The 16,462-nt window shown below is 50.0% G+C and overlaps 4 protein-coding genes across 4 annotated transcripts; 2 read left to right on the top strand and 2 right to left on the bottom strand.

The window, feature by feature from the left end:
• Positions 1-6,279: 6,279 nt before the first annotated feature.
• On the bottom strand, positions 6,280-8,529 carry N0V96_000771 (uncharacterized protein; the record flags this gene model as incomplete). The annotated part of the gene is made up of 11 exons (XM_065756034.1): positions 6,280-6,382; positions 6,540-6,660; positions 6,723-6,824; positions 6,877-6,968; positions 7,021-7,112; positions 7,169-7,210; positions 7,263-7,670; positions 7,739-7,785; positions 7,843-7,918; positions 7,999-8,171; positions 8,226-8,529. The coding sequence occupies 11 exons, from the start codon at positions 8,527-8,529 to the stop codon at positions 6,280-6,282; spliced, it is 1,560 nt and encodes a 519-aa protein (XP_065615274.1).
• A 749-nt stretch (positions 8,530-9,278) lies between these two features.
• On the top strand, positions 9,279-10,433 carry N0V96_000770 (uncharacterized protein; the record flags this gene model as incomplete). Its single annotated transcript, XM_065756033.1, has 2 exons — positions 9,279-9,525; positions 10,093-10,433. The coding sequence occupies 2 exons, from the start codon at positions 9,279-9,281 to the stop codon at positions 10,431-10,433; spliced, it is 588 nt and encodes a 195-aa protein (XP_065615273.1).
• Positions 10,434-11,211: 778 nt separating this feature from the next.
• N0V96_000769 (uncharacterized protein) lies at positions 11,212-12,705 on the top strand (the record flags this gene model as incomplete). The annotated part of the gene is made up of 2 exons (XM_053193247.2): positions 11,212-12,090; positions 12,157-12,705. 2 exons carry the CDS (start codon positions 11,212-11,214, stop codon positions 12,703-12,705), a joined length of 1,428 nt encoding a protein of 475 aa, XP_053049365.2.
• A 624-nt stretch (positions 12,706-13,329) lies between these two features.
• N0V96_000768 (uncharacterized protein) lies at positions 13,330-15,035 on the bottom strand (the record flags this gene model as incomplete). Its single annotated transcript, XM_053193248.2, has 4 exons — positions 13,330-14,367; positions 14,430-14,595; positions 14,654-14,860; positions 14,929-15,035. 4 exons carry the CDS (start codon positions 15,033-15,035, stop codon positions 13,330-13,332), a joined length of 1,518 nt encoding a protein of 505 aa, XP_053049366.2.
• Positions 15,036-16,462: the final 1,427 nt, after the last annotated feature.

Here is a 16,462-nt window from a genome sequence, read left to right as displayed (position 1 = left end):
GTCGAAGTGCTCAAGAACTCATCTGCGACTGAAGCGGGTGTTGATATTGCTCCATGGTTTGAGAGAGCCACATGTGATCTTGGTGGCTCGATCACGCTCGGCCACAATTTCAAAAACATTCAATCTGGTAAGTGATGCCCCAACTTCTGTGTTCACAAAGAGTTGCGAGTCAATTGTTCTGGAATCCCGGCTAACATGGTTATAGGCCAAAACCACCCTATCTTAGAGTCACTGCTGCGCATCGGTCACTGGGCCACATTCCGCAACGTGATGCGTCGGTTTCCTCTGCTTTACCCACTCTCATACGTCTTTCTGCCGCCAAAAGTTGCGTTTAGCTACTTCAGAGCTCACTCAACGAGTAAGAAGCTCATTCGAACCCGTGTTGAGGAGCGTCACGACCGCAAGGACCTGGACTACATGACACAGTTCCTGAAAAATGAAGAGGCGCTCCCACCAGACGGTTTCCTGGTGTCTCAAGCCGGCCATCTGATTCTTGATCATTACGAATCTTCGAGTGTTTTGACAGCTGGTATATGTTTCTTGACAACGAACGATGAGATCATGAAAAAGCTACAAAATGAATTGAGGACGACTTTCAAGTCCTATGAAGATATCACAGAGGATAGGCTTCAAGATCTGCCTTGGCTGAATGCGACTATTGAGGAAGTCATCCGACTTCACACCAATGTTCCTTACGGACTTCCAAGAATCAGTCCTGGCCATACCGTTGATGGGAACTACGTGGCGAAAGGCGTAAGTTATCCAGTCTACTCTCCAGCTAGTGACTTATCATTAGCATCTTTTCTTTTCTTTTTTTTCTTTTTTGGAAAGATCAAAACTAATTCAAGAGTCAGGTCGTCGTTTCCTCCTGCGCATATGCTACAACTCATTCCGGGAAATACTTCAGCAAGCCGTATGAGTTCAAGCCTCAGAGATGGCTTCCTAAAGACCACGCAGAGTATGACCATATCTTTGATGGTGATGACCGAGCTGCTTTCAGGCCCTTCAGTGCAGGATCTCGGAACTGTCTTGGCCAGGCTATGGCTTATTTGGTTCTTCGCATCATGTTTGCAAAGCTTTGCTGGAAATTCCAATGGAAACCCTTGAACAAGAATGAGATGGACTGGGATCGGGATTTGCGACTTTACATAGTATGGCAAAAGCCAAAGGTCCACGTTCGCATCACTCCATTCGAAAGAAAGGTGTAATTAGAGACACTGCCAACCTTTACTCAGACCCCATGCACGTATTAGTCTAAGTAATACTAGTTCAGCTTCAGCTCAAAGCCCACAGCTGCATGATATCTAGATACTTAGAGTGAAGGAATTTGTCTCAATTTCCTCTGTGGAACTACAAGATGAAAACCCAAGAGATCGAAGGCGGTTATATCTTGCGATCAAAGCTGCTGCTCCTAGTGGCATTCGGAAGTCTTCCTTCTCCAGTGAAACGTGTGTGTAGAGGGACCCATGCTCCCGCCCATATTATCAGTGTGCGATGCCTTCAATTAGAGGGTCCGTGATCATAAGTAATAACAAAAGCAACTATAATTTCGAAGCCACATATGCTGATTCCATGTCATTGCTCTTATCGTCTATGTGTTAGAGCCTCTAATCCGATTGCTTGCCTGTCTAATAGTCTGAAAAGTTTCCCTCGTTTGTCTCATCACGCCCCGAACAATTTCAGAAGTCTCTAAGCGACCAAGAATCCCAGCCTCACCCTCATTCGCGCCATCTCGTTGGTCCCAGATTCGGAATTCTGCTGGAAGGCCCATCAGTCGCTCCACCGTGTGCATCTGGTACTCAAAGACTTGAGTCATCATCATAAGCTGTATGCTCGTGGGCTGCGCTAATAGCTGAGCCGGACCCGAGGCCGATGTTCCCGACCCAGACCCTTCGCGCAGGCACCTGCTCATGCGGTTGAACACGATCTCAAACAGCTCACCGAGCTGGACATATGTCGACAGAAGCATCAATGTCAAAGAGAGTGCCGGTGGTGGTACAGGGGTCACTGACTCTAGAACAGTTGCGAACCGCATGGTTACATTTAGGACGCGATTCCAAATGTTGAGGTCTCGGCCCCCTGGTGAGTCCGCATCTTTCCCATGCTGAAAGGCATCTTTTGTGAGATGTGGGTTCCAAGATTCCCATGGCTGATCCTTGAGTTCCGCCAATTGATGGGAAATGCTGCCGAGGAGCCCTATCACATGGACGCCGGTGTCACCAGCGTTCGAGGTGCTAGGCGTGGGGATCCCGCTTTGACCAGAGAGCTTGTCTTCAACATCCGTCATTGGCTCGTGTAGATCCCTGTTCAAGTGTTCGGCCATATCGTTTAGATCTCCAAAGTCGAGATCGGGAACGCTCAAGTCGGAGAAGACGTGTGAATGTGCTCTTGGCGAGGGTATGGTGGGTTCGCCAGACGTTGACATCGCAGCCGGGAAGTTTGATGCATCTAACCACATGGTCGAGGTAGTATTAATGTGATCCAGCACCCTATTACTGGTGAAGAACTGTGATGGGCCAGGATCTGGCGGTTGGCTCTGTGTTGTCGTCGCAGGATCCGTACCCATTGTGACACGCACACCACGATGCGTCGAGGAACGACCATTCCGGGCACTGTACAGCGATCGACCATCCTCGACCTGGCCACGGTGGTTCGCATGTATTGGAGGCCGTCCTAATGGCCGACCGATGCTCGTGACACACATCGCACCTAGACGGAGACAGCGCTCGCAGGTGCCACCATCCGGTTGGCTTCGGGGACATTTGAGCTTCTGCTCCCGGCATCGGTCGCAAGCGTATCTCTTTGCCGTCGGGTTGTTCATAATACCGGGAGGCTGTTCCGATTGATCGTCCGTGCGATATGATCAGGGGGTTGTCGCTCCGCGTGTAAGTCTGTTTCGGTGTATTTGAAGTCATTCGGAGCGGGAGCCAAGACCTTCGGAGGCTCAAGGAATCTTTCAGTTATGTTTTTGAACAACTATCAGACGAACAAATGTGACATTCTAGTGCGCAGGCACTGAATCCTACGCTTTCCCAATCCGACTAAACGTACGTTCTTCGTTTTTCAGCCCACTTTCACGCTTTCTCGGTAGACTACCTGGGCGTCTAGGGCCCTCGCTCATGCAAGTCGAAACTCTGTAATTGTCTCAAATTTGACACTTCCGAAAACTAGCCAAGACATATCGCTAGAGAGAGGAGCAGTAGGGGCATCTTACAGGTTCCTTATCCACACGAAACCTGGTTGTAGGAATGTGTTATTCGTGGGGTTCCATCGACAACTGACTAGTGTTGCTAGGTTTCCCGCCACTCGCTCAGCATGTCCAATTACACCAAGACAATAACGGCTTATTATCCGTGAAAACCCCCTCTCCTTCCAATCTGACCGACCAGAGCTCTAGGCAACTGCTTTGAATATGCAGTGAGGGCAGTCCTTGGCAACGGGTTGCATCTGAGGTGGGTTTTTCTCGAGGCTCGGTTGCTTAGTCTTGGCGCTAATACCATCCAGCCGGCGAAGGAGTTTATTGCGGAAGTCTCCCCCCACCGGAGCAGTCCTTTGCCTGGTAAGGTCCAGCACCCGGTGCCCATGGCCAGATCTGTCCATTCCTTGTCTTTTTCGTATGGCAAAGTGAAAAAATGGTTAGCGTCTCGGACAGGCCCGTTGAGGATTGGTATGCGGGGAGTGGTACGGGCCGCGTATACCGGTTATGATGCCGTGCATCCACAGAGCCACAGTTGAGTCTACCAGACTAACTCACTCGTGCATCATAGATTCATAGTAAGCCCTCAGCCCCAAAATGGAACCCATTCGATGCATTCGATGCAGTCAGCAATACCCCGGACACAGTCAGCGAAATCTTGACCTGAAACGGACATACGGATAAGCGGTCGTTCGGCCACTTTGCAAAAAGGCACCGAGAGGGCTTGTTTGAATCAGACGATGTCCCACTAGTGGAGGATTCTGAACCCCGGATGAACGTGGGGCTTGGCATCCTTCGATCCACACTTGGGATAGGGCTCGTTGTTCGATTCAATCTGGAAACCAAGGAATCTTCAAAATGCTACGTATGCATCCACATATCCATGCACTCGTCACGGTTAGATCCGACTACTGTCGGGCCTAAAGACTTTCCAGCGGCACAAAGCTGCGAGCCTCCTGTGCCTAGGGAAGAGTCGTTGCCGTTGATACTAGCAAAATGCTTCGCGAAATTTTGTACGCCTTCACTGGCTTGGCCCTAATGGCTTATGCCGCGGATTTCTTTTACAGTACTGGAGATGATCCAAATGAGCCGGTCCGGATACGTTCGAGGTTCCCCCTTATCGGACATGTCTTGGGACTGATGAGTCAAGGACCAACCTATTACAGAAAGACAAGGTGCGTTGATTCACTTTGAGTTACGATAAAAGTATCAGGGGCATCTGATAACCAAATATCCGGCAGTAATTCTACCGAAGCTGAGATCTATACCCTGGGATGTTTCAACTTCAAGGTTTACATCAGCGCTTCCAGTCGGCTTCTACCATTCATCCAGAAGCAATCAAGAGCTCTGTCCTTCCGACCTTTCCTCCAGCTCGTTGCACGAAAGTATGGCGATGCTTCTCCTGCGACCTACGAGATCTTCGGAGGCAGTCTACCCGATGATTTGAGCCAGTCAGTGAAGATGAGCTTGGCTCCAGGCCGTCATCTTGACGAATTGAGCCTCCGAATGGGCAAGAGAGTCTTGATAGACATCGATGAGTTGCTCTTGGCTAAGTCAGAAGTCCCGCTGTTATCTTGGGCTAGACATGCTGTTGTGCAAGCAACAAGTTGTGCTGTCTATGGAAAGAAGCACCCTTTTCTCGATCGGGAAATCGAGAGTTCTTACTGGTACGCTCCACCTTCTCTGAACGACGATTTCTATGCTAATTAGAGGTTGAAGGAGATGGATGACATATCTCACTGCTCACTTGGTCGGCTGGCTCGATGTAACAAAGAAGGGTTACGCTGCAAGAGAGAAGGTGTTTCAGTCATACATCAGGTATTGCAAAAGTCTCCCCCAAGAGAGCTCCCATCTTATGAAAGAGCATCAGCGTGTTCTGGGAGAGGCCGGGGTATCTAGTACGGACAAGGCGAAGCAAGCCGCCATCTTCACTATTGCCTCCTTCAGTAACTCGGCACCGACTCTGTATTGGACTTTGTGGGAACTCTTCTCACGCCAAGAAATTCTCGACGAAGTCAGGGAAGAACTCACAAAGCACGCAGTTGTGAAGTTGGAAGACAGAGAGTTCGTACTTGACGTCGCCGCACTCAAGTCTCAGTGTCCGCTCCTCCTCTCCGTCTTCCAAGAAACTCAGAGAACTCGCCACGTCAATCCGAGTTTCCGCAAAGTCTTGACAGACACGCTTCTAGACGATAAGTACCTATTGAAAGAGGGCAATTACCTCCAGGTGCCCGGTAACGTCATTCACAGTGAAACCGGCATTTGGGGCCCGACAGCTTTACAATTCGACCCTTATCGGTTCATGCCAAAGAAGGGAGGCGAGCGAGATGTATCCACTGCCAGCGGCTTTGTTCCGTGGGGTGCTGCGCCTTATCTGTGCCCGGCAAGACAATTTGCTGCCACCGAGATCCTCATCATAGCCGCGCTCCTTGCCATGAGAGCCGACATATCACCTGCGAGTGGATTTTGGGACAAGAATCCAGCTCTGAATCATGCGGATCTTGCGACTCTATCGCCTCCTACGAAGGATGTTGCAATGCGTGTACAAGTTAGGGGAGATTGGGCTGGGAAATGGACTGTGAAGATGGGCGAGAGCCGGAGTCGCGTGCCTCTCGCTTCTGGGTAGCCGGACCACTCCTTATGCAGGCTCCAGATAGCCCCATGCGTTCAATGAAGACTACATTTCTAACGCCTAATAAGAAGTCGAAATTGCGACGATAAGAACTCAAAGCTACAGGACCTTTCGTTAGCCACATGTGGCTATTCCATCAATCTCAGGTGGATTTTTGGTACCATGAATGAGAACATGACTGTCGGCAAAAGAATCAAATTTAGTCATGAACAGCCTGCCATCTGCCCCTTTTAGTGTTGCCCCACAGGAAGTCGTGTGAACATTCAGGAAAGGCAAATTCGTGACACTCGTGGGGTATAATGGTGAGTGCACAGCTGAAATAGACTGCAAACTTCAATTCGGGTATCATCGTACACTTTCACGCACTCATGATAGGCAACTAGACTCGATTTGTTCTGGTCCTCGGGCGAAAAGGCACACGTAAGGCCCACATCTAGCTGCGTACGCTACCTTAGTTACCTTTGGCCTTCTTGATAAACTCACACATACAAGGGTGTGCCATCTTCAAGTTCAACTCAATGCGGATCTGCTGCTCGGGCTGCCCGGCGGGAATCCTAATCTCTTGGTACTCTTGGCAAATTCTCGCCAGGATGTACTCCATCTGCTGCTGGCCAAACTTTTGACCCAAGCAGTGACGAGGACCACTTTTCATCCTCCAGGTTAGCTTATCTGTTTTCTGAAGCCATATTTGGAAGGATTTTGAAGACTTACTGGTTGTACGGGATAAAGTGCCAGCGATTAATGTTAGCTCCCTCCCAACGCTCAGGTCGGAATTCGAGCGCATCTTCGCCATAAATGTCTTTACGGCGTTGAAGACCACCGAGGGAGTAGACTGTGATTGCACTTGTGTGAGCTAAGACATCTCCAGATAGTTACTTTGGCAGTGCCACTTACTGATAGTTGTATCCTTGGGAACTGCAACTGGGTCTCTACCACTCTTTCCTCCACCGATCGGCAATGTTGCGTCCTTCAGGGCCATACGAACGTTCATGCCAACTGGCAATAATTAGTTGCCGAAATCTCGATGGCCTAGTCAAAGATTACTTACGAGGGTGATACAATCTGAAAGTCTCATTGATGACATGTCGGATGTAGGTCATCTCTTTGAGATCAGATGCAGAAGGTGGCTTGTCGCCAGATCTGATAAGAGGAATTAGTTTATCTCGCAGCTGATCCGGGGCAGAGTACTCACACTCGCGCAACCTCGGCTTGCATCTTCTTCATGACGTTTGGGTACTTGCCCATCAGGAAGATAGCCCAGGCAATTAGAATGGCTGAGGGGTCCTGGAATAATCAGTCAGGATTGAGGGGCTTCAACATGTCCGAATGAATTGATATACCTTTCCGCCAAGCATGATGGTCATCATGGAGTCTTTGATATCCTGCAACCTCTGTAAGAATGACTTCTTTTGCCCCTCAACGATGCTTGCTTACCTTAATACTCTTCTTCTGGCTCACAAGATCGTCCAACATATTGTAATCTTCGGGCGACTTCTTCGACAAGTCTCTCGCATACGCGCGATCGACGATGCCCGAGGTGTAGCCGTTCAATTCCCTCAAAGCCTTGGGTGCCAGGTACTTGTCCTTGACGTAGTAGGCATTCTTTCCGAACAACATGCGCGCCGTGTTGATGGGATGCAGGGTTTCCATGGGATCTCTGAAAGGGTGGTGCCCAGTGAGAGAGTCAGCAGACTCGCCGAAGAATACCTCAGAGACTACATCCAGCTGGTAACGGTCGGCAACGTCGTAGACCTCGATGGGCTTGCCCACGTCGAAACGCTTGAAGAGTTGCTGAGCATGCTTCTCGGTGATCTCAAGATCGTCCGAGCGCATCTTCATAACCTGACGATTCCATATCGTTAGCAACAGAATCGCGATGAGGCAAAACGTGACTGAGGTGTTGCACTTACATGCCCCTTGATGCGCTCTTTGCTGTTGTGCCAGTCTTCTCCGTCCACTAGTCCAAATCAGTACGTCAACCTCAAAAGTTGTGATGAGCTTTTACAAAACTTACCAACGAAGATCTGCGTTTCTCCCAGCATGTCTCCCCAGATACGCTTAGTGACTTCGCCTCTTCCGAAACTGGACCACTATTCCACAGTGTTAGTTATTGCTCATGAATCAAAAAACCCACAATGAGCTCCCGGCTCGGACATCACGCTAAGCGCACCTCTGTGGACATGATCGCCTTGATATTGGCAGGCTCATCAGTGAAGATAAGGCCTGTTCCAAACATGCGCATCTCGACGGTACGACCAGGCACGGCCTCGAGCCAGCTGTTGACAAGCTCGAAGAAGGTGAACTTGAAGAATCTGTATAAAGAGTACACAGCCAAGTCGATTCCTGTGTATCAAGCTGTAAGCATTGAGCGACGTCTCTGCAGGTGTGAGTACACACCAAATGGGGCCTTGAAGGGAACCAGAGGAGGCGGGGAGCCGAAATCGCGAAGCCTCTTGTCGCGACGCGACTTCGCTCCCCAGTCGAAGACGTAGATGCTTGCAACGAGAAGAGAAGAGTACGCGGCCCAGTTCCAGCTCTTCGTCATTTCCTGTGTCAACTTGGACGATGAAATCGAGTTGAGGTTGGATTTGATGGCATCTGGAATGTACGGACTGATGACGCTGACGACATTGCCGGCGAAATCAGTCAAGTTGCTGGCCAAAGTCGCGGGCAACCCCGCCGAGGGAATCGAAGAGGCCATGATTGCTTGGAGTTCCTGACTCTCCTCTGTCGTAGCAATGACAAAGTATTGGGAAATGGCAATATAGACAGTGCTTCTTCAGATTCTGCCCCATGGATGAGATATATCATCTGGACCGGTCCTCAAGGCAGTCCAGTCAAGTTGTGGCTTTGTGGAATGTGGGATGTGGGGGGCAATGCGCAGCGAGTTAGCAACATCACAAATGAGATGACTTAGAAGCCTGGACGAGACCGATATCATGAGAGCCCAGAACGGGATGGTCTGAAAATCCTTCATGACACTTCATACAGGGCTCCTCACTCTCACGAGCTTCCCACCGTAGGGTTCCAGAAACTTCAGCCCGCTTACCGGATGGAAAGGGCCGAGTCTAGTGCCACAGTAGGAGTGGGGTTTGACATCCTCCTTGGATCGTTCTGCAGGCGGACTCGGACCAGGCTTCGGGAACTTGTAAGCGCTGGGGACCGTCCCTATCCGCCGGGCCCACTTCGGTTCGGAGCCCGGAGTCGGAGGATTATTCGGAGGCTTACCTACTTGTATCCGAACAGGGGACGATATGCAGACCCAATCCTTCGGAAAACCAATGCATCAGCTTTGAAGATATCTGGAAGCCTGTCAAGGACCCTGCATAGAAGGGCTGAGTTCGAGATACCATGGTACACGTGCAGAATTATCGCAATAAAAGAGGGCAGCTTGTATACAGTGGTTTTCGATGTCAGTAGGTGGTAAACTTCAACAGCAAAGTCACAAAAATGGCCAAAGGAACAACAATCACAGCTCTTGTTCAATCTCCCAATGGTGGAGGCCCGCCGCTGGTCTCGCGAGACCGGCCGATGCCGCAAATCAGAGAGCCCCACGATGTCATCGTCAAGGTTTCTGCCGTTGCGCTGAACCCGACTGACTACAAGATGCCAGACTATCATCCCGTGCCAAATGCCATCATGGGCTGCGACTTCATGGGCACCATCGTCGCAGCTGGCACTGAAGTCGACAGCACATGTGTCGGGATGCGAGTCTGTGGTCCCATGCACGGCTCAAACCCTGGGAACCCGGACTCTGGAGCCTTTGCTGAATATCTCATGCAAGATAGACGTCTTCTTGTAAGGGTGCCAGATTCGTGGAGTGATCTCGAAGGAGCAGCTCTTGGAGGAGTCGGATGGGCGACTGTGGCACTAGCTATGGAGGAATCTCTTCTGTTGACAGGCACTCCTTCAAAACCTGCTCCATTGCGGTCTGACGGGACTCGCGTGCCTGTGCTGGTGTATGGTGGTGCTACAGCTACCGGCACTATGGCTTGCCAACTGCTATCGAGGTGCGTGCGATTACCATCCTTGTGGGCAACAATTCGAGCAGGTATACTAACGTTTCACTGCAGTGCTGGCTATGACCCCATTGCAACCTGCTCCCCAGCTTCCGCGGCTCTTGTGAAGAAGTATGGGGCGGCTTCCACGACACCGTACTCTTCGCCGACATGCGGAGAGACAATTCGCGATGCGACAAAGGGCTCCATCCGAGCTGCGATCGACTGCATCACCTCACCAGAATCGGTGAAATGTTGCTTCACAGCTCTGGGTCGCGCTGGAGCGAGGTATGCATCCCTCGAGCATGCTCCCGATGAGTGGAGAACGAGAAAAGCAGTCAAGATGGACATGCCTATGACATATGTGGTTATGGGTCGTGAGGTAAAGCTTGATGGAGTGTACCACCGCGACGCGGACCAGTCCAAATTTGACCTAGGAGCCAGATGGGCGCTTGAGGTTCAAAATTTGGTGGACGAGGGACGTCTGAAATGCCATCCGGCACGTGAAGTGCACGGTGGATGGCAAGGAGTGATTCAAGGTCTTGAGATGTTGAAGTCAGGCCAGGTTAGGGGGCAGAAGCTTGTAGTAACGGTGGGAAGTGCTTAAGAGCAATATCTCTGATAGTTGTACGCAAGATACATGTAGTAAACACATAACAACCAAAGTAAATCAGCCCACTGTCTACATAGATTTGAATGATAATCTAGAGCTTCTTTTGCGATTCAAACTCTGACTACAGATCACTGTTTGTGAGCTCTTCGCTGTTTTTCCCACTAGTACTAAGCTACAGAAGACCTGACATCTGCCTTACTGGAGTGATTTAATTCCTAAAGGAAGGGAGCTTTTTCATAGGAGCAGATTTACCTTGAGGCTCTCCTCACCACATTAATTGAAACGATTCCCAGGAGCGCCTCTATTGAAGGTACGAGAAAAATTTCACAAATCCAATCTGTCGCTCTTCGCGACATACATCGAAACTCATCCTTCCTAGTCGTCAAAGTACCTTAGTTTTCGGTTATTTATAGGCCTTGTCCAGATGGGGTGCCAAGACCTGTCAGCTTCGGTTCAATTCCTTCAGCCCTATTCGGTGGCTTTCTTGTTCGGTCATGTACATTCGGTGCATTCCCCACCATTACTATGATAACGCCAAATGGGAACTGCTGACCGTTGGCTTATGGCACCTCTAGAGCTGTTTAAGTTAGGCTAGGTCGTGTCATATAATCGACTGCACTATGTTCACATGCCTGTCCCCTGGAGTCCCTATGTTGGACGGGAGGAGCATCGTCATCTAGTAGCCAGGGCCCCGGGGAAATCTCAAGTTTTCTTCTCTTCACTATCTTCACTTCATACTTCCAAACAACTCAAATTCATATCATCCGCGAGGATGGCAACAGGAACAGCCGAGGCCACCGGGCCGGCTTCCACAAACGGCGCATCGGAGAAGCTCGCTCATCCCGCGCCAGCTTCTGGTGTGAACTTTCCGTGGAGCAACAAGGATGGCACCTGGCGTCGTCAATTGGGCTCTATGGAGTCTTTCTACCAGAGCTTGGCGTCTCCCGAAGGCTACCCGGTCCACTGGATGATCGGCTGCAGCGTGACACTTGAGAACCAAGACGAGAGCATTGATAAGGAAAGCTCCATCCGCAGAGCTTGGAAGATCGTGGCGAAGGACTTTCCTTGCGTTGGCGCTGTTGTTGATCCAGCTTCGCGGGAGATTGTTGTCCGCGAAGATGCCATCACAGACGAATGGCTGCAGAAGAGCTTCCGAGTTCACGACGGAACGACCGCCGATGAACTCTTCTCTACGTTCAAGAGCCAGTTTCACATCACGCTCCATTACATTCGGGACACCAACCAGCTTCTACTCCAGTCACCTCACACTCTCATTGACGGGCGAGGAATGTTGTATCTGTATCGTGCCCTCTTCACAACACTGGCAGCTTCGCTAGACGACAGCTCTCAGACGCAAAACGAGACGTCCGGGGCGCCAAATCTTTCTAAGCCGTACGATGACTGGTTGGGAGTCTCGGCTTCGCCTTCAGAAAAGAACTTTGCCGACGCTCAGTCTATCTTCCAGCGGGTTTTGCAGCAAGAGAATCCTATTCGACTACCTGGGGTTGACTTTACAACTACCCCTCACATACCAGTCCACAGAGATCTCGAGGTAGACGAGCAGACGACCTCCACAATCATCAGTGCGTGCAAAGAAAAGGGGGTCAGTGTCACTTCAGCTTGGCACGCTGCGCTTGCTTTGACGACGCAGGTAAGTTCATGTTTGCTACTTGGTACTCCTCGATAATCGTTCTACGCTAAACATCCATGCTTGCAGAAACTTCAGTCGGAAGCTGGTGAAGACGGTTCATCCTACGTTCAGTTCACCACCATTGACCTGCGTCGCCATTTCCCCTCCTCTTTCGTCCCACACAAGCACTCGATTGGGTCGCTCCAAACCGCCTTGCCTCTCTCAGCGGACCTCAGCAAGGACAGCACTTTTGATGCTCTCAGCAAGTCTCTTCACCAGCAGTACAAGGCGCCTTTCGCTTTCGCCAACAATGATTTCGGGTACCTGACGCCTTACATGGCCACGTCTCGGCAGATTCTGGAGAGCGGCGGCGTGCCGCCCAGCAGCACGCCGTCGCTGTCCAGCATGGGTGTTGTTGACGATTATCTTCAACGCCAGTACGGAGCTTGGGAGATCTCCAACTTTTGGGTGAGCTCCACGATGATGACTGGCGATTTCCAGATGTATCTGTGGACTTTCCGGGAGAAGCTCACCTTTAGTGTGTGCTACAATGAGGCGTTTTACAGCGCGGAGAAGGTCGATCGTGTCCTGGAAATTACAAGGGATGAGCTACTTCGTGGGTTGACTCAGCTGTAGGTCGCTGGGGGGATGCGCCCACAGCGGGCGCTAAAAATAGAGCCTGGGGATGCTCATTCAGCCTGACCTAGGCCCTGTAACCCCTGGAAGAAACCATGCAGGGGATTTAGTCACGACGTCAATGTTTTGACATGGAGTCTGCGCGTTGACATGATGTCGTTGTCTGATACGTGGAAAACCTGACCAAGCCTCATGTTACTGCCCCACGATAGGTACGATGGCCCCTAACCGCAGCGCCATTGTACCTTACTTGGTAGTTAATGGCCTCTTGTGCACAACGGTATTGAAGGCTTGCGTGCCGGCGATATCTTAAATTTGACGATGTTCGGATGCCAACGTTTTCCTTATCTAGATGCATCAATCGTGTGTTAAACCCACATAGATGCGCCAAGTTTGGACATGGATTGTTGCAGAGAGGTTCTTGAGTCTTTTTTTATTTCGCTACTGGGTCATTCAAGAGACGGTATTTCCACAATCTGCAATTTGGGCATTCCATATATCCTTACTTGGTGTAACCATAACCAAGGCTATCCTGTCCTAAGAACTTCATCATTCGTCGCAAGTTAGTACTCCAGAAAAACATGAGACCGCAACGCAACAAACGCTAGCTCAAATCGAGATTCGTCACCAATCGAACGTAATCGACTCTACTTCCGAGGATTTCTCCGTCGAATCCAGAGTAGGCAATGGCTCAATGTCGATAAACACAGAGACCTCCTCTCCAGGGAGCGATTCTGCAATGCGATGTCGAATGAAGTCTGCAAGATGTCGTTTCAGAGCATCGAACTCTTCTTCTCTTCCACAGGGAATTATCTGATCCGCATGAGTATCTCGAGCCTCCAGCCGAACAAGGAGGTACTTGAGCTCGGATCGCTCAAACCGCAAGGGAAGCTCATCTTCTAGTTCGGCCAGCGTTTTGGTCCGGAAGCTTCCTCTGGGCTTCCAGATACAGCTCCGGCGAGTCGGGTAACGGGTGATTATGCGGTACACAAACTTGACTCGCGCTTGACGCGTCTGTGCGGTCTGAGGTGAGTCTTTGCTTTCGATTGGCTCTGCAGCCATAGTCTCTGAGCGTCTCATGTCCGCCAAGAAAGACACTGTCTTCTTGCGTTCCACAGCAGGGCTCTCTTGACGTGAAGTGTCAGCAGGCTCAGAGGTTTCGGTGCTGGTGACAACCTCATCTTGCTGAAGTGAATGTATCTCAGTTTCGGCAGTCAGTCGAGTGACCATTTCATCAGCGAAGGCATCAACAGAAGTTTCTCTGTCTATGACATTCTCCGCACTGTTCTCATGGATATGGAGACCCGATTCCTCTTCGACACCTGCGAAAGAGCCGCCGGGAACTTCTAGGTGGGCTGCAGATGACATGGCGTCGGCGACCATCTCTGGGGGAGAGTCCTTATCCATAGCCTGCCAGGCTTCAGTTAGTCGTTCGCCTGTTATGAGCCCATCGCGTTGAGGCGCATGGCGCTTGCGCGGCGAAGTCCGACTTGCTTGGGGGTCGACCGGATCGTCGTCTCGCTTCCCCTTCGAAGTCTGATGGAGAGACTGCATAGTGTTAACTCTGGGACGGTTGGGAGGAGGCTCGGAAGGATTCATTTCAGCATATGGCGCGAATTGGCGATCTTCTATGGGGCCAGTCGGCGACGTGAAGGGATCTTTCTATTAAGTACCTTATATTAGAATCACACAATGTGATAATCTTGCATGACGATTTGTCTTACGAAAGTATTTCCGACTTCTTGGTCATGACCTTCGGGTTCGCAACAGTGGTCTGCGCCAACCTCTCTTTGCGATTGCAATAGTCCTTGAACCTCTTCCGAGGTAGAATCAATTTCGTATGGGTCGAGAATCTTCGAAGGCGCAGCCGCCTGATCAGTCGTGGTCGAGCTACGGCGTCGAATGTAAGGAGAAGACTCTCAGTACGTGCAGGGTGCAGGTCACTCACTTTGAGGTGGTAAGCATTTCAACCGCACTAGAGCTCTCGAGTGACTCCTCAATCTCATCTACATCGATGGGGTCCTCGTGACTACCTCTCCCATCAAGTGTGCGTATGTTGACGTTGCCCGTCTTCACTTTGTTCTTTCTGTATTTGCCATTGCGGTGCTGCTGCAGATTCATTCTCCAAAACAGTTGCTTCAGGATTCGCTGAATTCTATAAGACCATGAACTTATCAGCCCAAAAGCCTTTCTTAAAGATACGAGATTGTCGTTGTTACTTACTTCGTGCCATGAAGGGAATACTTGAGCTTCTTGACACTGCCTTGGGCATGTTCATCCGGCCAAAGTCGAGCTCCGTTGCCGTCATGGTCGAGGAATGCTTGGACCATCTCTTCAAGAGCACTTTGATGCTCTGAAGACTTCCATTCGTACATCACACTGCCCTCATAGCCTTGTCTGGTTACAAAGGTCTTGCGGAAAGCCCGGACGCTATCATAGAATAATTTTGACTGATGATTCGCCGAGTTAGAGTCGCCATATCCGAGCTGCTGCCGCAGAGCAGAGATGGATGGAATGGATGTAGGATTGATGGATGACGACGACATGGTTACCAAGTGACTGCCTCACTTGGTAATGGCAAGCAAAAAGCTCAAGTAGAAAAGTCGTTTTAACATAAGATACCGAACATGAGCTGAGAGCATGGGTCGATTCAGTAAGACCACATGTTCCGGCAGCTGCAGCGCTGCTTTCTCTCTTGACGGAACGAAGGGGGGGGGGGCTGCCCCCTGTTATATACTTCTCAAGGCGACATGGGTGTGGGGCTTGTGACTCGAGGCTTGTTCGCTCCTTGATTCTGCCTGACCACTCTGCTTCAGCGACTAGGCAGAAGGATGACAGGGGTGGCAGAGCTGAAGCACTGGCAATGGTAGGGTTGAAGGAAATAAGTCAGTAGAAAAGATTGAGATTTTGAAGAAGACAGATGGGCTGAAGATTGTGAAAAGGTTGAGATGGTTGAGATTGGCGGAACGCATGACATGTTTTTCAATTGGGGAAAGTGTAGTGAAATAGGTTGAACTTGGTATACATGGGTGCAAAACTTAGAAAGACAAAGGAAAAATGCAATAGTGGAAGATGACATAAGAGGTAAGAAGGATGAAATGTGTGCTGCTCGAATTTGAGCTTTAGGGAAAGAGCATGTGGCGGTGGCTCTTCTAACATGTGCGAAATATGTGTAAATAAGTAGGAAAGTTGCAAAGACTGGGACAGTTGAAAGTGGTGATCAGACAAAGTAAAAGTAGATGTAGAGCCAAAAGTGATGGGAAGGCCAGACAGAACAGAAAGGTCGAAAATGGCGTAGTGTTCGAAAAGACTCGAGTGAAATGAATGAAATAAGATAAACGGCCACTATGGTTGAAAGAGTACAATTGCGGGAAAGGAGTAAAGAGGGTGGGATAGGCACAACGGCTGAAATGAGCACAAGAGTTGGAAAGAGTGAAACGTGCGAGGTAGGTAACACGTGTGAAAGTGTGAATGGAGTGAAATTGGCTAATAGTTGAACGGAGTAAAACAATCAGAATAGAGTGAAACGAGTGAAATATGCTAAATTGGTGAAATTCCTGAAATGTTGCCAACAGTCGAGCAAGTGAATTGGCGGAAATAAAGTGAGCAGAATGAAGTGTGCGCAAAGGTTGAAATCGGGTGACGGACATAGAGAAAAGGTGTGAAAAAGGTGTCGTTATTGAGGGAAGCAGAAAGAGAGGAACGGAACGAAAAGAACGAAATTGGCGTAGGGCGAGAAAGGTCAAAAGCGTTGGAG

Source organism: Colletotrichum fioriniae (assembly GCF_027942845.1).
Source record: "Colletotrichum fioriniae strain IMI 355084 chromosome Unknown scaffold_1, whole genome shotgun sequence".
NCBI lineage: Eukaryota > Fungi > Ascomycota > Sordariomycetes > Glomerellales > Glomerellaceae > Colletotrichum > Colletotrichum fioriniae.
This window is presented reverse-complemented; position numbering and strand designations above follow the sequence as displayed.